The 21,855-nt window shown below is 41.5% G+C and overlaps 1 protein-coding gene across 6 annotated transcripts in view; it reads left to right on the plus strand.

Moving 5' to 3' along the window:
- CCNY (cyclin Y) overlaps positions 1–21,855 on the plus strand; it is a 222,971-nt gene that overhangs the window by 189,905 nt on the left and 11,211 nt on the right. For all 6 annotated transcript variants that reach the window (XM_015146741.3, XM_077945050.1, XM_015146746.3 and 3 more), the window contains 1 exon segment: positions 14,158–14,324. In XM_015146741.3, coding sequence (XP_015002227.1) covers positions 14,158–14,324 — 167 coding nt within the window.

Consider the following 21,855-nt stretch of genomic DNA (forward strand, 5'->3'; position numbering starts at 1 on the left):
ACCATGGGAACCCACCTTTTGGATCAGCGTGACCTGGAGTCAAAGGAGATCATTTTAGAGCTTTAAAATTTGACTGCCCTGCTGGATTTCGGGCTTGCTTGGGCCCTGTAACTTCTTTGTTTTGGCCAATTTCTCCCCTTTGGAATGGCTGTATTTACCCATTACCTGTACCCCCATTGTATCTAGGAAGTAACTAGCTTGCTTTTGATTTTTCAGGCTCATAGGTGGAAGGGACTTGCCTTGTCTCAGATGAGACTTCGGACTGTGGATTTTTGGGTTAATGCTGAAATGAGGGACTGTTAGGAAGGCATGATTGGTTTTGAAATGTGAGGACGTGAGATTTGGGAGGGGCAAGGGGTGGAATGATATAGTTTGGCTGTGTCCCCACCAAGATCTCGTCTTGAATTGTGTCTCCCATAATTCCCGTTGTTGTGGGAGAGACCTGGTGGGAGATAATTGAATCATGGCACCGGTTTCCCCCATACTGTTCTCGTGGTGGTGAATAAGCCTTATGAGATCTGATGGTTTGATAAGGGGAAGCCCCTTTCGCTTGGCTGTCATTCTCTCTTTGCCTGCTGCCATCCGTGTAAGACGTGACTTGCTCCTCCTTGCCTTCCGCCATGATTGTGAGGCTTCCCCGGCCATGTGGAACCATAAGTTCAATTAAACCTTCTTTCTTTTGTAGATTGCCCAGTCTCAGGTATGTCTTTATCAGCAGCATGAAAATGAACTGATATAGTTTATATGTGGGCATATGTCTTCATTTCTCCTGGTATATATCTAGAAGTAGAATTGCTGGGTCATATGGTAACTCTGGTTTGAGGAACAGCAGATTGACTGTTTTTCAAAGTGACTGCACAGTTTCAGATTTCCTTTGGCAACATAATGAGATTTTCAGTTTCTCCACATCACATCCTTGTCAATGCTTGTTAGTGTCTGTCTTTTTCATGTTAGCCATTCTAGTGGGTTTGAAGGGTTAGCTCATTGTTTTTATTTGCATTTCCCTGAGGATTAATGACGGTTGAGCATCTTTGCATGTGTTTATTGACCACTTGTATGTTTTCTTTGGAGAAGTATCTGTTTACATTCTTTGCCCATTTAAAAATGGGTTTGTCTTTTGGTTGTTGAGTTGCAGGAGTTCTTTATATGTTCTGGATACAAGTCCTTTGTCAGGTATATGATTCACACACATTTTCTCATCTGTTTTGTCATTTCTTTTTTGTGATGGTATATTTTGGAACTTAGGTTTTTATTTTCATGAAGCCCAATGTATTTCTTTTGTCACTTGTGCTTATCTTAAGAATCATTGCATAACCCATGATCATGATGATTTACCCCTATATCTTCCTTTAGGAGTTTTATAAATTTAGCTCTTATATTTAGGTCCATCATTCTTTTTGAGCTAATTTTTGTGAGTTGGGGTCCACATTCATTCTTGTGCATTTGGACATCCAGTTGTCCCAGTGCCTTTATCCTTTCCCCACTGAACTGTCTTGTCACCCTTGTCACAAATCACTTGACCATAAACATGAAAGTTTATTTCTGGGTTTTCAGTTTTGTTCCATTGATCTTTATGTATATCCTTATATCAGTACTACATTGTCTTGATTACCATAGATTTGAAGTTGAAATCAGAAAGTATAAGTTTCCAGCTTTGTTTTTCTCTCTCGATGTTGTTTTGGCCATGCCATCCGTGATCCTTGCATTTCCCAATGAACATTAGAATTAGCTTGTCGATTTCTGTCAGCACCCACCACCCCAAAATTTTGGGATTTTAGTAGGAATTGCATTGATACATTGTAGATCAGTTTGGGAAGTATTGTGGTCTTAGCAGTATTAAGCATCAAATATCTTCTAACATGGAATATCTTTCTATTTATTTAGATTTTCTTTCATTTTGTCAACATTTTTCTATAGTTTTCAGTATACAAATCTTATATTTCTTTTGTTAAATTTATTCCTGGGGCTGGGCGCAGTGGCTCACACCTGTAATTCCAGCAGTTTGGGAGGCCAAGGAGGGCGGGTCACGAGGTCAAGAGATCGAGACCATCCTGGCCAACATGGTGAAACCCCATCTCTACTAAAAACACAAAAATTAGCTGGGTGTGGTGACACGCACCTGTAGTCCCGGCTACTCAGGAGGCTGAGGCAGGAGAATCGCTTGAACCCAGGAGGCGGAAGTTGCAGTGGCAGAGATTTCAGTGAGCTGAGATTGTGCCACTGCACTCCAGCCTGGTGACAGAGTGAGACTCCGTCTCAAAAAAAAAAAAAAAAAAAAAAAAAAATTCATAGGTATTTAACTCTTTTTCATGCTGTTATAAACTGAATTGTTTTCTTAATTTCATTTTTGGTGGTTTATTGCTAGACTATAGAAATACAATTTATTCTTGTAGATTGATCTTGTACGCTGCCACGTTGCTGAATTCATTTATTCTAATAATTTTTTTAGTAGATTCTTTAGAATGTTACATGGGAAGATCACCTGCAAATAGAGATCGTTTTACTTCTTCCTTTTCATTATGGAATGCCTTTTATTTCGTTTTCTTGCCTAGTTGCTACAGTTAGTACCTCTAGTACAGTGTTGAATAGAAGTATCATGAGTGCACATCCTTGTCTTGTCATTGATATTAGGTATGAAGCTTTCATTGATATTAGGTATGAAGCTTTCCATTCTTCTCCATTAAATGTGCTGTGTGCTGTGAGTTTTTTGTAGATGTCCTTTATCAGATTGAGGAAGTTTTCTTATATTCCTAATTTGTGTAGTGTTTTTATTTTGAAAGGGTATTAGATTCTGTTAAATGCTTTTTCTGCATCTATCGTGATTGATTGTGTAGTTTTCATCTTTTGTTCTATTAATATGTTAACCCTGCATTCCTGGGATAATTCCCAGTTAGTCACAGTATATAATTCTTTTTATATGTTGCTGAACTCAGTTTGCTAGTCTTTTGTTGATAATTACATCCATATTTGTAAGGAATTTGGTCTATGGTTTTCTTGTGATAGCTTTGGTTTTGGTATCAGGGTAATACTAGCCTCATAGAACAAATTGAGAAATATTCCTTCTTTTTTTTTTTTGAAGAGTTTGTCAAGGGTTGGTGTTCTTATTTGAATGTTTGGTAGAATTTACCACTGAAGCCATGTTGGTCAGGGTTTTTCTCTTTTGGAAGTTTCTACATTACTAATCAGTCTCCTTGCTTATTTCTTATAGGTCTATTCAGGTTATCTCTTCTTGAGTCAATTGCAGTAGTTTGTTTTTCTAGGAATTTGTCCATTTCATCAGCATTACCCAATTTGTTGTCATGCAGTTGTTCCACAGTATTCTTTTGTAATTCTTTTTATTTCTGTAAAGTCTATAATGTCCTCTGTTTTGCTTCTGATTTTACTCATTTGAGCCATCTTTCTTTTTCTTGGTTGGTCTACCTTCAGGTTTTTCAATTTTGTTGTTTTTTCCAAGGAATCAACTTTCAGTTTTATTGATTTTCTCTCTTGTTTTAATATTTCTATTTCATTTCTTTCCACTTCAATCTCGATTACTTCCTTCTACTTTAGTTTCAGTTTGCTCTTCTTCTAGTTGCTTAATATGGAAAGTTAGGTTATTGATTTGAGTTTTTTTTTTAATACAGGCATCTACAGTTATGAATTTCTAAGCTTTAGTTGCATTGCAAAAGTTTTGCTGGGTTATACTTTCATTTCCATAGATATATTTTTTTAAATAAACTTTTGTTTTAGATTAGTTTTAGATTTACATAAAAATTGTGAAGAAAACAGAGTTCCTGTAAACCTCACATCCAGTTTGTTTTTAACATCTATATTATAAAATTGTATGATATAATGTACACAATTTAGTATCTTAGTGTGATCTATTTGTTACACTTAATGAACTGATACTGATATAGTATTATTCTATTATTTTTGAGATGGATCTCATTCTGTTGCCCTGTCTAGAGTGCATTGGCACCATTCATGGCTCTCTGTAGCCTCAAACTCCTGTGCTCAAGTGATCCTGTCCCTGCAGCCTCCTGAGTATCTGGAACTACAGCCGTGCACCTTCATACTCGCGTAACTTTTAAAAATATTTTGTAGAGATTGGGCCTTGCTGCGTTGCCCAGGCCAGCTTTGAACTCCTGTCTTCAAGTGACTCTTCCTCTTCGGCCTCCCTGAGTGCTAGGATTACAGGTGTGAGCCACCATACCTGCCCATATATTATTATTATTATTAACTGAAGTTCATTTTTACTCCAGTTTACTTAGTTTTTACCCAGCATCCCTTTTCTTCTTTAGGATCCCATCCAGGACACCATACTGTATCTAGTTGTCGTGTCTCCCTAGTCTCCTCTTGGCTGTGACAGTTTCTCAGGCTTTCCTTGTTTTTGACGATCTTGACAGTTTTGAGGAGTGCTAGCTAGTTTTTTTTGTAGAATGTTCCTAACTTGGGATTTGTGTGATGTTTTTCTCATGATTAGACTGGGATTATATGTTTTTTTGGAGGAAGATAACAAAGGTAAAGCATCATTTTTATCACATCACATCAAAGGTACATAAGGTCAACATGACTTATGACTATTGATGATAACCTTGATCCCTGGCTGAGGTTGTGTTCGTCAGGTTTCTGTGCTTTGTAGTCACTCTTTTTCTCCACTTTCTGTACTGTGTATCCTTGTAATGAGGTCACTCTGTACAACCCACACTTAAGCAGGCGGTTGTGCTCCACCTCCCTAGGTGATGCATTCTAAGAAGAGTGCTTGTTATATTAGCCTGTCAGGATGACTGATCATGCCAAGTGGGGTTGGGTCTCAGCCTGAGGAGTTCTTGGCAGGGCCCAGCCATTGCTGCACGGCTGTCCGATGCCTGCCATTCAACCCCTGAACTGCAGCCTCTAAATCCCTTCTCAGAATCTGGTGCTCTGATGGTGAAGTGACTGTGGAATCAGTTGAGTCTGACCCTGAAAGACTTCCTTTATGGGTCACTTTTAATAGATTCTGAGGAATTCAAAAGCTGTTATTCAGGTGGCATCTATTCAGTGATGAGTCCAGACATCTTATTCAGTTGTTCCTCCGATTGCTAGCAAATAATAAGTGGTGGTCAAGTCACTAGTTATCTAAACTTAGTGACAGGGAGTCTAAGAGTTGCCATGCTTATGCAAATTCAGTAAAGTTAAAGGCAAGTGCAATGCAAATTATGTTCATCTTAGTGCACACTACTGCCCAAGATTTCATAAACAGATACCTCAACTTGCTAGATCTACTCTTTTCCATCTGTTTCATTTTTTAAAAATTTCAGTAAAGAATGCTGTTCATAATCTGGTATATTTGTTTAAAAACCCACTAATCGGGTACAGCCTGGCATTTGTAAAATACTGTGTGTGTTGGGAGTCCCTAAGACCACCCCAGGTTTGATCATTTACTGGCAGGACTCACAGGACCCAGCATATAGTTCTGCAGCTATGACTTATTACAATGTCCGGGTATAATGCAAAATCAGCAAAAAGGGGAGGGCCTGTGGGGCAAAGTCTGGAGGAAAAATAATCCTCTCCCAGTGGAGTGATACAGGGCACACTTGATCCCCCAGCAGTGAGTTGTAACAATATGGTCATGTGCCACATAATGGTGTTTCAGTCAACGGTGGACCACATATATGACGTTTGTCCAGAAGATTATAGTGGAGCTCAGAAATTCCTATCGCCTAGTGACATCATAACATCCTAGTGCATCCTAGGCTTCAGGTGTTTGTGGTGATGCTGATGTAAGCAAACCTGTGCTGTCAGACATGTAAAAGTCTAGCATGTGCACAGTACATATAATACTTGATAATAAACGACTCTGTTACTGTTTTATGTGTTTACTATTTATTGTTACTTTAGAGTGTACCCCTTCTACTTATTTTAAAACAAAGAAGTTAACAGTGAAACAGCCTCAGGCAGGTCTTTCAGGAGGTGTTCTGGAAGCAGGCAAGAGACACTGCTTTGTGTGTATTACTGCCTCTGAAGACCTGGCAGTGGGGCAAGATGTGGAGGCAGAAAACAGCAATATTGATAATCCTCACTCTGTGTAGGTCTAGGCAGATGTGTGTTGATGTCTTAGTTTTTAACAAAAAAGTTTAGAAAGTGAAGAAAAAAAACCTTAAATATAAAATAGCTTGTAGAATAAGGATATAAAGAGAGAAAATATTTTTGTACAACTGTATAGTGTGTGTTTTCAGCTAAGCATTATTACAAAAGAGTCCAAAGTTTAAAATTTTTTTAAAGTTGATAAAGTTACAGTAAGCTAGGGTTAATTTATTATTACAGAAAATCTTTTTCATAAATTTAATAGTGCCTAAATGTACAGCATTTATCAAATCCACAGTAGTGTACAGTAATGCCCTAGGATTCACATTCACTCACCATTCGCTCACTCATCCAGAGCAACTTCCAGTCCTGCAAGCCCCATTTACCGTAAGTGCCCTGTACAGGTGGACCATTTTTATCTTCAATACCATATTTTTACAGTACTTTTTCTTTGTTTAGATATATTTAGATACACAAATACTCACCCTTGTGTTCCAGTTACCTACAGTATTCAGTATAGTCACATGCAGTACAGGTTTGCAGCCTTGGAGCCATAGGTCATACCACACAGCCTTGGTTTGTAGTAGGCCGTAGCGCCTGCTTTTGTGTAAGTGCAGTCTATGGTATTCCTACAAGGATTGAATTGCCTAATGAAGCATTTTTCAGAATGTACCCATTGTTAAATGACGTATGACTATACTTCAAAGATGTTGTCCACCAGCAAAGCCCATTAGAGACTCAACGCCTGAGGTTTGTGTGTGTTGATCACGCAGACATCCTCTGTTAAGCACATACCAAAATTCCAGAGTCCCAGAGGGAAAGCAGGCTCAGCATAAACCACCTTGTTTGTACACCTGTGTGCATAGCGAGCTGCTCTTACCTGTCCTGGGATTGCTGGGAGCCCTCCTGAAATGGACGCTCTCAAATGCCAGCTGAGGTCAGCCCCAGAAGCAGCCCCATAGCAGTCTCAGGCTTGCTATGTTCACTGTTTGCTGCACTCCGTGCTGTTTTGTTCTTTCTCTTCTGTTTATACATTTTAGGTAGATGATCAGGATCATTTCCTGGGCTGCAAATGCCTCCTTTTAGAGGAAAGAGAGGGTTGTTACTGATGGCAAATGCTAAGTAAGCATGTGTTCATGTGTGTGCATGCATGTACACTCAGTAACATTTGAAAATCACAGCATGGCTAATCCTTGCCATGTAGAAATGAGGGTCTGGGGCCTTCCAGTGTTCAAAGAGAAGCTAGAAAACTGAACTTATTTTTGAACATTCCCTGTTGTTAGCTGAGATTTTAAAAAGAATCTCGAAGCCAAACGAAACCTGTCTGTGAGCTACTCCCGGACTGTGGATCGCCAGCTTCGCTTCAGGTGGCAGGGAGCCATCAAGATCTTTAGACAGATATTCTGTTAATTCCCCGGGGCTGCCAGAACAATGTACTGCACACTGGGTGGCTTCAGCCCCAGAACTTCATTGTCTCCCAGTCCTGGAGGCCGGAAGTCCAAAATCAAGGCACTGGCCAGGTTAGTTCCGAGGGCTGTGAGGGAAGGTTCTGCTCCAGGCGTCTCTCTGTGGTGTGTGAGTGCCCAGCCTCATGCTCACGCTGCGTTCTCCTGTGTGTATGTCGTCTCCAAGTTTCCCCTTTATGTAAGGGCCCCAATCATATTGTATTAAGTCCTGCCCTAACGAGCTCGTTTTAACTCTACTACCTCTGTAAAGGCCTTGTCTCCAAATAAGGCCCTATTCTGAGCCACTGGGGGTTAGGACTTCAACATATTGGAAGAGAGGACACAGTGTAACCCATATCCACAGGATACCAACAGAATCATGCGAGATTTTTATTAAGATCTCTCCAGGAATACCAGCAAGGAGGTTATTGCTGTAGGTTAGGGTAAAGATTATACTTTATGTTAATTTATTAACCTATATTCATAATATAAATGTATATTCCAGGCTATTGGAAAATCTTCCAGCATCAGGTACAAAAAGAATCCAAATGTGAAACTGGCAGAAATTTTATAAACAGAAAATAATAATTACTCCTTTAAAATAATTTTTTTGGCCACAAAAGTAATTTATGGAGCATTGCTGAATACAGGGAGTTTAGGAAGCTACCCCCATTCCCCCCAAATAGTATGTTTATGAGACAGCACTCTGGAATTAGGGTATAATTGAGAATGGAATGAAGCTACCAATTCACTTCACAGAGTCTTGACCTGTATGATTTCGACCTCAGCTGTATCGTAACATGCTCTAATCATCCAAACCAAACAGCTGAAAGACGGCAGGATTAAAGTCCAGAAGGAAATTATATCTGGTACAGATTCAGAAAATTAACTGGCCTAGTATTATTCTTTAAAATCGGATTGGAATAATTTCAGCATCATTGGGATCTCATTTGCATATATCCTTGATTCCGTGAGTTTTGTTTGATCCCCTCCAAATGCCTCTGAATGGCTTTGTGATGTGCAGTCAGCTGATGCCTCTTTATAGCTCCGTAGTTGCTCATTAACCTGTAGTTTCGAGAGGGACTTCTCAGAATAGTCATTCTCATGAATTAAATCTGAAAACTTATTTGAGTAAGAGTGACCTCTTAGCAATGGTCGTGGGATATTGTTTAGGAAAATAAACTGTGCATTATTTTACTTGGCAGAGAGTTAAAATATGCAAGTGGGAGTTTACTAAAGAAGTTGCAGCTGACTCTTGACTATAGTTTTATTGGCAAGTTTTGCTAAATTAAGTATTTTTAAGTTAAGCTTACCGTGAATGCCTTATCTCCCAATATAGCAACTGCTTTCCCTCTGTTACAGGATGTATCATGTTGTCTGATTCCTTCAGTTAGCCGTGATGGAATATCACACCTGGTTCATGACTGGTTTTTTCCCAAACATTAAGTATTCTCTTAAATATTACCTAATACAGTTATTAATATTCATCTACTAAGGTAAGTTACAAAGTCAGAAGAAAATGTAGTCAGCTTTTTGTACTGAGCCAGTGAGCACCGACCTCTGTGGAGAGCTTGGGAGGTTTGAGCGCCTCACGTCTGTAAGGAAGTGATGTCTCTGGTATCTGGGTGAAGATTGCATCACAGTCTTCTTTTTCTGCTGCTCTAACGATCTGGAGGTTTACTTAGGTCCAGCCCCCATTTTCTGCTGTCAGCACAGTGGTATTGCACATTTTCTGGTTGTCTCTTTGTTGGAGAGTGAGAGGAGTTTGTCATCAGCCTTTGTAAAATACACACCCTGGGACCCTGAGATCAGTGCCAGCTGGAATTCCACTGAGCCTCACCTAGATCTTTACCTGAAGAGTTATGTTCACACAGAGGAAAATTATGATCTAAAACATTAGCTTATTCTTTCTGTTTAAACTTAATATAATAAATGAAAATCCCCCAAAATTGATAAGGTTATTGAGCTTTCTTGAGTGACTTACTTTTTTCCGCCAATAGTTATCACACTCAAATGCTATTATTGATGAGTGAAGGACACTTGGAAACTCCCACAAAGGCCTTTCCAGTGCAGTTACAATGCCATGCTTTATGACTTCCTGGACCTTATTTGAAAGTCTCTCTGGCTTCCTGTGTGCCCATAGCTGCCGCCTCTGAACTTTGTTGCTCACCACTGCACCTGTCTCACAAGCCAAGGACTCAGTTTCCCTTAATTCACTACACCTTTGTCAATGCAGTTCTCTTTCCTGAATGCCATTATTTGTGGTCGTTTTACTAGCAAATCACTCTCGTATGTAGTCCTGCCGACTTCCCTTGGGCTGGAAATCTGTCCTTTCAAAGCTCTTTCAGGAGCCTGCTGGAGCCCTGTGTGGATGCAGCCCCTCGTCATCCCTGCAGGGGACCATGTGTCCATGAAGCATTCAGGGAGCACGCACTGCCGGCCCCTGTGCTAGATGCCGCGCGTACTGGGGATGAGATGAGGGCTTATCCAGGCTTCCTATCCAGGGAAGAGGCCCTTACCCTACCCTGAGATAAAGGCAGCACTCGGAGCAAGGGGAGGGTCACCCAACTAATTTGGGAAGGTCAAGGTGGACTTTCCCTATAATGGTTTTCCATTTTATTATTAGTATACTTAGAACCTCTTACTACAGCTTATTGGCTATTTGCCTTTGGGATTTCAAACGTGTTACTCCACTTGACCCATGAACAACTCCAGGGTTCGAGGCATGGAACCCTGCACAGTTGAAAATCCACATAGAACTTTTGACCCCCCCCAAAACTTAATAGCCTACTGTTGACTGAAAGCCTTACCTATAACATAATATTTGATTATTTTGCATGTTATATGTATGCTGTACTGTATTCTTACAATGAAGTAAGCCAGAGAAAAGAAAAGGTTAAGAAAATAAGGACAAATATATGTGTGTGTGTGTGTGTGTGTGTGTGTGTGTGTGTGTGTGTGTGTGTGTGTATTTTTTTTTTTTTTTTTTTTGAGATGGAGTTTTGCTCTGTCACCCAGGCTGGAGTGCAGTTTCACAATCTTGGCTCACTACAGCCTTCGCCTCCTGGGTTCAAGCAGTTCTCCTGCCTCAGCCTCCCAAGTAGCTGGGACCACAGGCATGTGCACCATGCCCAGCTTATTTTTGTATTTTTAGTAGAGATGGGGTTTCACCATGTTGGCCAGGATGGTCTTGATCTCCTGACCTCGTGATCTGCCCACCTTGGCCTCCTGACGTGCTGGGATTACAGGTGTGAGCCACCGCGCCCAGCCAGGAAAATATATTTCCCATTCATTAAGTGGAAGTGAATCATCATAAAGGTCGTCATCCTGGTCGTTTTCACGTTGAGTAGGCTGAGGAGGGGAGGAGGGATTGGTCTTGCTGCCTCTGGGGCTGTGGAGGCAAAAGAGGTGGAGAAGGTGGAAGGGAGGCAGGAGAGTCAGGTGCATTTGGTGTAGCTGTTAACGAAAATATCTGCATATTAGTGGATCCACACAGCTTGAACCTGTGTTGTTCAAGGGTCAACCGTACTTTCTTTTTAGGATTTTTACTTTGTCTTCAGTACGGTGCCCTGATCTATTCTAAGGAACATCTGATAAGCTATAAAAATCCAAGTTTTTAAAACTTAAAAAATTGCTATTTCATTATTAAAGCACTGAACACAGAACAGTAATCTTTTTAAGCAAGAGAACCATTAGTCATGGATGTTTTCATTCAGCAAACATTTGGGTGCCAAACCCCCCACCCCTCACCATGCCAAAATCCCCGTTTCTCTGGAAGAGACCGAGAAGAGTCTGACCTCCCCCTCCCCAACCCACCAGTTTCTCAGGGGCTTCACAACTGCACCTGGCAAAATAAGCCACAAGGAAGCTTCTGGTTGCTTTGGGGAGCATTAGACCCTCTCACTCTGTCTGTGGTTTAGGGATGAGGGGTGGGGGGCTCTGCAGAGGAGCTGGTCAAGCCATGTGACCCTACGCTGCTTGTGACCCTGCGCTGCTCATGGCCCATGACCCTACAGTGCTGGTGACCCTGTGCTGCTCACTGATGGTCTTTTTATCCTTAATCTGCCCAGAGTTTTGCTTCCATTAAGGATTGTTCCTCCATCCCCTTCTTCCACCCTGTCTTCCCCGCCACTGCTTTTGTCCCTCTACCCTTACTCACTTGCCCTTCTCTCCCTGGCCTCCTCCCTCCTGAACCCACCTGCTGCTTCTCCTGCCCCGCCACTTGCACAGTCACTGCCTCTAGAATCCTTGATCTTCCAATTTAATGTTTTATTGTGCAAGAGACCCCTTCAGTTTCCTTCTCATATGCCCCATATAATGTTGTAAGCCTAGTTTAGGCACTTGCAAACACAGCTTTGCCTTAGAAGTTCTTTTCCAAACTATTACAAGACTCAACAAGAACACCACATACCAGGTTTTACTCCTCCCTCTCCTTTGCTGCCCCTTCATCCTGTCTCCAGCCCTTAAAATGGGAGGGACCCTCCAGTTCCAGGCCCAGCCCCTCCTTTTCTTAGTTCTTAAGCCTCCCCCAGGTCCCTTGCCCCTGGCTTTGCTCTTTCTGCCTGTCACAGACTTTCAGACTGGCACCCCAGTGCTGTCTTCTTGGAGCTCCAGACCTGTGTGTTCACTACTTATGTGGCATCCTCTAGGACATTTCAAGACAGAAATCATCCAGAGTTAGGCCTGCCATCTTTTACCAACCTCTTCCTCCCCAGTGCGCCCTGTCTCAGACAGCAGCACCTACCTAGCTGTGCAAGCTGGGAGCTGGGGTTCTTCCATAGCAGTCCACCTTCTGTGGTTGTTGGGTCCCCTCACAGGCCTTGTGCATTCGCCTCCCGTAAGAGGCCTCTCCCAGTCAGTGTTAATTACCCGTTTTCTCAAGAACTTCCTAAACTTCATTAAGATGTCTCAAGAATATCCTAAAGAAGTAACAGGTGTGAATTCTTCCTTTTTAAAACTAAACAACAACAAACCGTTCCCATTCCATTTGGGAATGTTGGTATCATTTAACTGAAAATAATCTGTATTTTATTTATGTATAAACATTTCCTTTCCACCTGTGCCTTTTTGCGTTTTGCAATATTTAAGACTTTATGGACATTATATACTATGAATAATTATAACATTAATGGGTTTTATCTGCAAGTTCTTAAAGCATAGATGATGTCTGTTTTTTTCTGATACATTTTCACTTTGCAAATGCATTTGATAAAAACTGTAGTAGTAATTTCATAGTTCAGAGAAGTGTTAAGACATACTATCAATAATAAACAGTTTTACTATGGGAAACTAAAAAAGACATTCTTACCTCGTGGCCCAACTTACTGGACTTTGTAGATATGTCTGATGTTTGTCTTCAACCTAAATTCTGTCAGTTTAGAAATCCTATATTACTTGGTTTTATTTTCCAATCATTTTAATGATTTAAAAATAGGTATATAAAATCATAATCACAATGATACATGACTTCACACCCATCAGGACGATTGTTACCAAAACAAAACAGAAAAATAAGCAGTGTTAGGGAGGATGTGGAGAAATTGGAATCCTTGTGCATTGCCAAAATGTGAAATGGTGCATACTGTGGAAAATGATATGTCAGCTCCTCAAAAATTGAACATAGGATTACCCTATGATCGAGCAATTCCACCACTGGGTATGTACCCAAAGGAATTAAAAGCACGGATTCAGACAGATATTTGTACACCAGGGTTCATAGCTGCATTGTTCACAATAGCCAAACGGAGGAAACAGCTCAAATGTTCATTGACAGATGAATGGATAAACACGATGGGGTATGAGCATACAGTTGAATATTATTCAGTCTTAAAAAGGAAGGAAGTTCTGACCCATGCCACAACATGGGTGAGCCTTGAGGACATTACACGAAGTGGTAATAAGCCAGACAGAAAAGGACAAATATTTTATGATTCTACCAATATCATGTGCCAAAAATAGTCAGAGTCATAGAGACAGATTCATAGAGAATGGTGGTTGCCAGTAGCTGCAGAGAGGGAGGAAGTGGGGAGTTATTATTTAACGGGTGTAGAGTTTCAGTTTGGGAAGATGATAAAGTTCTGGAGATGGATGGTGGTGATGGTTGCACAGCAGTGTGTCAGGTGAATGTGGTAACCACCACACTGCAGAAACAACACAACGGTGTGAATGTACCTAATGCCGCTGAACTGAAAATGGTTAAATGGTAAATTATATGTTGTGTATATTTTACCACAATAATTAAAAGATAGGCTTAACAACTGCATGTGTATCTACAGTTACCTCAAAACAAAAAGCTTAATTTTTAAAAACCTACAAACAAAAAAAAAATCAGTGTATTGTCTATCCTTTCTGTTGGAACATTCATTAACATGTATGGATATCACAGTTGATAGAGTGAGAAATTAGCCTGTGCTTCCTGGAATTGGTTCCTCCACAGAGTCTGTTTAAGATCCAGCTGCACCCACACTGTCCACTGACGGAATGGGACTTTTAGCCCATGTTTCATCAGACTCATTGAGCCCTTTGGCCTTTTCAAAATAAATATGATTGGGTAATAAATTCCCATTTAAAGGTGGATATGGTACATAATATTTTAGCATTTCTTGAGGTGTGCTGGTGTTTAGGAGAAAACAAATCACTTAGCTCTGGCATTGTCTTGTCTTCCCAGGTGTACCTTGAAAGACTTTTAACATATGCAGAGATAGATATCTGTCCGGCCAACTGGAAGCGGATTGTTTTAGGGGCGATCCTGCTGGCCTCCAAGGTGTGGGATGACCAGGCTGTATGGAATGTGGATTACTGCCAAATCCTGAAAGACATCACGGTGGAGGACATGTGAGTAGGGGAACGGGGGCAGGTGGCCATCAGAGTCTTGGCCAGACCATTTGGAAAGAAAGCTGCCTCCTTTTTTAATGGTCTGTATAGTGCAGAATGAATGCATTTGACTGAATGTCTATTGTGAGCTGGTACCACGGGGGCATGGCTATGGAATATTACATATGAAAACCTGCGTTTCTCATTATGTGGATCATGAACAGGTACTGGTGACACCTCCTGGTTTTGTGAAACTGGTTTACGGAAACTATATTGTAGGCAAACACTCCTTTAATTAGAAAGGTGTGGTCCAGCACTGATAGCAGCCTATGATGGTTTATATTTGGGCTTCGTATCTCACTGCAGACTGATCACAGGGAGGTAATGCCCCCATACAGTCCTTTGTAGGCAATAAGCCAATCCAAAAAGCACAAAAGCTAAAATATTTTATATTTTTGTTTAGTTTCACAGAGAAAACATCCACTTCTTTGTCATGTTTTGCAGGCTCAGTTGCCTCAGGTCAGCCTTGTGTCCTGGGGCTCCCACTTGCAGCATGAACACAGCTCATGGAGGGGCATCGGCCTTGGGGGGCGTGGGGCCTGAGAGCTGTCCACTCCCCTTACTCTTTGGGCAGTGTCAGGGTTTCTCAGATGGGCCAGTCTTCAATTTAGGTAAGGATTATTAGTAGGACACCTGCAGACTATTGTTTGGGGAGTGGGGTCTCTATGGACTAGGAATCCAGGAACTGAGTTCAGAGCCCTTGGGGAAGAAGGAATTGTAGAAAACAATCAGCTAGCACTACTTGACTTACAGTTCCTTATGATTTATAGTCACTTCTGACATTATTGTTGCTAAAACTTTTCTCATACATTTTGTTTGGCAAACCTCCTCAAGACGTCTTTAAGCTGGAGGAGGTTACCAGCTCTGTCCCAGTCTACACCCACATCCCTGCCCCCAGTAATCCTCAGATGCAGGACCTTCCCAGTGCCTGTGACAGCTACCACTGCAGGGGCATCCCTGGGCTGCAGACTTGTGGGCATGCGGTTCTGGATTCCGCAGTAGCCTAGGGCCCTCCTTGCCTCCGGTTACCAACTCCCTGGGCACCCATTGTTGTGGTGGCCTTTGAAGTATGCTTGTTTATGTTCTTAGGGCATTTGTTGCAGAGCCTATTCCTGCTGCAGACCTATAAAATTTCATCCTGTGTCTGCAGTTCTCTATTACATAAAGTAAGAAACACATAAAGAAGTTTTTTTTAAAATCAGAACTATATAGTAAGAAAAATAAAATTCTTGACTATATTTCATGGTGAAAGCAGCTACTAAAACAGTTGTCATTCATATCATAAAGGAGGTGGACATTTGGGTGCAAGGTATAAGAAATTCTGGCCTGTTTTCTTTATTAGGGATTATCTTTCCTCAGCTCCTTGGTATCATTTGACACTGACCAGCACGTCACGTGATGACTTCCTGGCTGTCCCCTCCTGTTAGATGGTACATGACCAGTGACTTGGTTTAGGTGGTGCCCAGGTTCTGTGAGAGCACAGAGGCCCCCCCCCCCATGACTAGGTGTGTCCACTTAAAGCCAGAATACCTGATGAAATTAGACTCGGTCTTAAATATTATGATTTGTATCCTAGCTGTATTTGTAAAAGGAAGTGAGAGACAAACACAAATTATAGATGCCACAGAAGCATGAAAACAAAAGAGAACAGAGAAAAATGGTCAGTGAAGAACATTAGAGGTGTGGAGGAGATGCTTTTTGTACTCTTATCCTTAACCCACCAGGTTTAATTCACTAAAATGCCAGCAAACTGAATTTTCGTGGAAACTTAGGATCAATGGAAAATCCCCTTAGTTGATTTAAAATTTTGAGGAAGTTTATAAACTGTTTGTCAGGAGGTACACATTACTCAGTTCATGCACATGTCAGTTGAATCCTCTCGGCACCCCTGTGACATGTGTACTGATGTCCATGTCACAGATCTGGATACTGAGGCCTAGAGAGGGTCAGTAATGCCCCAACAAAAGAACCAAGTGGGGAGGTTTACCCCCAGCTGATGAGCAAAGGCTCACCTTTCTCAATCCCAGTGACCATTATACAGTGGCCAAATGAAAATGATGTGTACTGGTCCCCAGTTACGAAGATGTTTTAATTAAGGGCATGAAACATTCATTTTTACTTTTTCCTACTCTCCTTAAATAAAAAGATAGGAGGGTAAAGTAACAGGTAATTTGGAATTCTAGGTACTTAGGTTGTATTCATTGAAGGTTTAAATTCAAGTGAGTAAAAACCAATTACCAGGAATTTATAATCACAGTAACAAGAGCAGCAGCAGCTATCCTATATTGAGCACTTCCTCGCTCAAAAGAAATGACTTTTCTGTGTTAATTCACATCTCACATTTATACATGAGGTGGTACTATTGTTTCCATTTTACAGATGAAAACATGGCACTGAGAATTAAGTAAGATGCCCAGGTCACTTGACTAGTAAGTCAGTCAAAATTTATGTTTCTTCTCTTCTAAGCAATTGGAGCTACAGTTGTTTCATTTATGTAATACTTAATTTTTTTAAAAAAAACTATTTTTTTGTAAGTCAACTCTTTTTCTACACAGAGAAGTTAAAACAGTTGGCCAGTGTTCATTCAGCTGAAATTAATATCAAGAATTGTTTTGATAATGATAGCCTTAATATCTGTTCTTTTGATAGGCAGTCAATAGCTTAAACAATTACACATTATAATAAGGTTGGATGTTTTTTTCAATTGCAAAATAGTAATAGTTTACTGAATGAAACTGCTGCTTTACTCATTAAGATTTTGAAAGAATCAGCACTGTGGTTAGTAGAATAGTAGGATTGATGTTAAAATTCTGTTCCGTATTTTGTCCAAAGAAAATTGATCATTTTTTAGCCTGCTTTTTGTCTTTTTTGAAAGCTATTGGTGCCCAGGCTACCCCATCACCATCTGAGCCACTGGCTGAACCTTAGTGACTCATGCAGCATTTGATCAGTGCCCCGCATGCCTGTAGCTGGGCAGAGGAAGGAGGCATTCAGGAAGACCTGATGTTTCTAAAAGGTCTGACCATAAATAGTTCTCCTGAAGAAACTCTGGAGTGCCACCTTTTTCCAATGCCCTCTGCCAGGCTGGAGAACAGATCATGGGGAGATGCAGCTCAGGCACCCTGTGCTCCTCTGTTTTCCTTGCAGAGCTCTGAAGACTGAAGGCCCAGAGTAGGCAAAGTTGTAACCCAGCCAGACTGAGTCCTTGCGTGTTCAGATTCTTGCATATTTTATTCTACTGTTTGTTTTGAGAGCCACTGTGGTCCATCTACAATATATTGTTTACTCTTTGGTTATATGATTAACACACTGTAAGACTCTATGTTCTCCATAGAAAAGCTGATCAAACAATCACATATATGGATATTTGGGGAGGGATAGACACGTTTTTCCCCTGCCAGGAGATTGGAGGGAGCATGGAGCTTTCTTCTGATAGGGGTGATAGCCGAAAGGATCCTCTGAACCACACATTTGCAGTTCCTGATTATGCAGAGGTACTTGGTGCAGTTGTGTCTCCATTTCTTTCTGGAGGTGCCAGCCAGTGACCACAATAGCGGAGGTCTTTATACATTTTGGCCTGTTTATCCCTAGAAGAAGTTTGAAAAATTTTGTATACCCACTACATTTTTTTTTTCTTAAAGACAGACTTTCGCTCTTGTTGCCCAGGTCAGAGTCCGATGGAGTGATCTCGGCTCACTGCAACCTCTGCTTCCCGGGTCAAGTGATTCTCCTCAGCCTCCTGTGTAGCTGGGATTACAGGCATCTGCCATTAGTCCTGAGTAATTTTTGGTATTTTTAGTACAGACGGGTTTCACCATGTTGGCCAGGCTGGTCTCAAACTCCTGACTTCAGGTGATCTGCCCGTGTTGGCCTTTGTAGTTGATATTTGAAAATGTTTATCCCAAGTTTTAGTCATTGTAAAGGATGTTATTTGCAATATATTTTATATCGTAGGATTTTAAAGTTAAAAGTATACATTGGAGACCGAATATACCAGAGTAATATGAAACTCACAATTACCCATTTTCTTAGAGGTGAAAATTTTACATTGTTCCTTTTTCTCCTTGAACTCATTCTTTCTAGTTTCCTCACATATTAGCCTCTTCCTCAAAATTCTCCATGTCAAAAATATACATTTAAGTCAAAATTGCAGTAGTGTTTTCTGGATGATAATGTTCTAATTTATTAAAAACACTTTCAGGTCCGAGTTGTCATTAGTACACAGTTGATCAAAATATAGACATACTAAGGCTGGGCGTGGTGGCTCACACCTGTAATCCCAACACTTTGGGAGACCGAGGTGGGTGGATCACTTGGGGTTAGGAGTGCAAGCCAGCCTGGCCAACATAGTGAAATGCCGTCTCTACTAAAAATACAAAAAATTAGCTGGTACTGGTAACGTTCACCTGTAGTCCCAGCTACTCAGGAGGCTGAGGCATGAGAATCGCTTGAGCCCAGGAAGTGGAGGTTGCAGTGAGCTGAGATCGTGCCACTGCACTCCAGCCTTAGCGACAGAGCAAGACTCTGTTTTATATTTTTTTTAAAAGTCAATATAAATTCTTAAATATAAAAAGTAAAACCTTATGGGAAATAGATCTCTTAATGAGATCAGTAGTTTTTTCTTTCATTAGTTTGTATTTTTGTGTATGATGATTATTGAAACCAGGCTGAGTATCAGTTTTATTCCCCTTTCCCTTCTTTTGCCTCTTGGTGTGAGTTCAGAGCACATGTTCAGATGAGTAGGTGAAATTTTGAGGAGTTTTATTATAGCAGTGTCACTCAAGTCTTAAAACACTTCTTGAATTTTATGCTGAAGTATTAGTAAAGGCTATTTAAATGAGCCTACCAACCCCCACTTCAGTTTGTTGAAAGCAAAAATTGGAAACCATCCAAGTAGCCTGTCATTAGAGTCATTCACTTTCCCAGTACCACATGTTGGGATATAGTCTTTTTCCTGGGCTCCTCAGACGATTTTCCCCCTGAGACAGTGAACCTTAGTAAGGGCGGGTGAGCAGCCTGCCTTTCCCTCCCAGGGCAGGAGAAGAGCGACTGGGAAAGAAGAAGCCAGAAGGAGAACCTTCGCACACAGATTTGTTCTCCAGCAAGTCAGTTTTAGGAGAGTGAAATGAAAGTTACAGATCTAGAAATCTCTTTCCTAATGCTGTGTTCTCAAGCACGCTTAGAGACACTTTCTGTACCGTAAATTGAATGCATATCCCAGCTTGAAGTCCAGAGTCCCACTGAGTCCTGTAACAGATGTTATTCATGATATGGGCTGAATTGTCTCCTCTAAAATAGATGTGTGAAGTCCTAACCCCCAGACCCTCAGAATGTGACCGTATTTGGAGATACATTTTTTAAAGAAGAAATTAAATTAAAATGGGGTTGTTAGGGTGGGCCCTAATCCAGTATGTCTGATGTCCTCATAAGAAGAGATTAGGACACAGACAACACAGAGGGACGGCCATGTGAGGACACAGAGAGGGTAGCATCTGCAAGCCAAGGAGAGAGGTCTTGGAAGAAACCAACCCCACTGACACCTTGATCTTGGACTAGTAGCCTATAGAATTGTGAGAAAATAAATTTGTGTTGTTGAAGCCACCCAGTCTGTAAGACTTTGTTACCTGTGTTAGTCTGCCGCCCTAGCTGACTAATACAGATTATGGTACTGGGAAGTGAGGTGCTGCTGTAGAAAATACCTAAAAATGTGGAAGTGGATTTGAAAGTCGGTAAGGAATAGAGGCAGGAGGAGTTTTGAGGTGCATATTAGAAAAACCAAAGACTGCCTTGAAGGGATTGTTGGTAGAAAAGTGGGAAATAAAAGTGCTTCTGGTGAGGACTCAGAAAACAGGACAGCTATAAAGAATGCCTGTACCATTTTGGATGCATTCACATGTCATCATGAATAGAATGTTGTTGGCAATATGAATGTCCAGGGTGCTTATGGTGAGGTCTCAGAAAGAAGTGAGGAGCATGTTCCTGGGAGCTGGAGGAAAGGTGATCCTTGTTAGAAAGTGGCAAAGACCTGACCAAATAGTGTTATAGTGTTTTGTGGAAAGTAGAATGTTTAAGAAATGAATGTGGATGTTTTAGCCAAGGAGATTTCCATGCACAGTGTGGAAGGCACAGCCTGGTTCCTCTTGCTGCTTGTAGTGTAGTGTGAGAGGAGAGAGATAAACAGAAGGAGGGATTATTCAGTAACAAGGAACCAAATCTTCTAGCCGAAGATTTAGAAATCTCAAATCTTCTAATCTCAGTTTATCCATATGGCCAAAAAAATGGGAAAGTGTGCTCTGGAGGCAACACAAGGTGTGGTGGGACAGCATTTGCTGAAGAGATTACAGATGTGACGCATGGATCCAGTCGACCATCTCAGCAGAAGCGCTGCCGGCTTGCACCCAAGGGCCCAGAGACAGGACAGGTGAAGCAAGGCTGTCGTACTCTGGCATTCCACAGGCCAGCAGAACTGTCTGGCATGACGTGTGATATCCTCCAGGGAAAGGGATGAATGATCCTGAGATGGTACCACTGCCACTGTGGGCCCAGCAGGCACAGCCTGGAGTGAGGCTGTTTCCTCCTTGGCTCCAGGGGGTTAGGCCAAGGCAGGGCTGGCTTCCTGGGGGACGGTGATGGCGCATCAGCAGAGAGAACTGCTCTCAAGTCTTTGATCCCTGGAGCTTGCCCTGCTAGATTTCAGGCTTGCTGGACACCGTGACTGCTTGCTTTATGAGTTTTTTTCTTTCTTTTGGAAGTAAAGGGGATGCCTGTCCTATGTCTGTTGTGTGCCTGTGCCGCCATTGTATTTTGGAAGCAGGTCACTGGGTCACAGCTGGAGAGGAATTTTGCCTTAGGATGAATCATACCTCAAGCTTCACCCATACCTGATTCAAATGATATTTGGATAAGATTTGGGATTTAGAGATGGAGCGGGAATGATTAGGACTTTGGGGCCGTTAGGATGAGGTGAGTGTGTTCTGCACATAAGGTGGACATGAATTCTGAAGGGCATGACGGCAGTGTTGCGGGGCTGAAATTTGGCCCCCTCAAATTCACATGCAAAGCCCTCCCAACCCCTAGTTTAAGATGTAACCATGTCTGGAGATAAGGTCTTTAAAAACCTAATTAAATTAACATTGGTTCATTTGGGTGGGTCCTAACTTAATATGACAGGTGTCCTATAAGAAGAAGAGATCAGGACACAGGCAACAGACAGAGGGATGAGCGTGTGAGACTCAGATGGCCACCAGCAAGCTATGGAGAGTGGCCTCAGGAGATACCAGTCTGCCAACAGCTTGGACTTACAGCCACAAACTGTGGGAAAAAAATTCCTGTTGTTTAAGCCTCCTAGCATTTTCGTTACAGCAGCTCTTGCAAACTAATACACCCTGTAAACTTTATTAAAAGAAGGAATTAAATCCGTATTCTAGGAGCTGCTGGGGATATCTGTGGACATAGATGCTGGTGGAGCTAGAGGCTCCAAGTTATTTTGTGG

The sequence above is a fragment of the Macaca mulatta genome, chromosome 9 (genome assembly GCF_049350105.2).
Source record: "Macaca mulatta isolate MMU2019108-1 chromosome 9, T2T-MMU8v2.0, whole genome shotgun sequence".
Taxonomy (NCBI): domain Eukaryota; kingdom Metazoa; phylum Chordata; class Mammalia; order Primates; family Cercopithecidae; genus Macaca; species Macaca mulatta.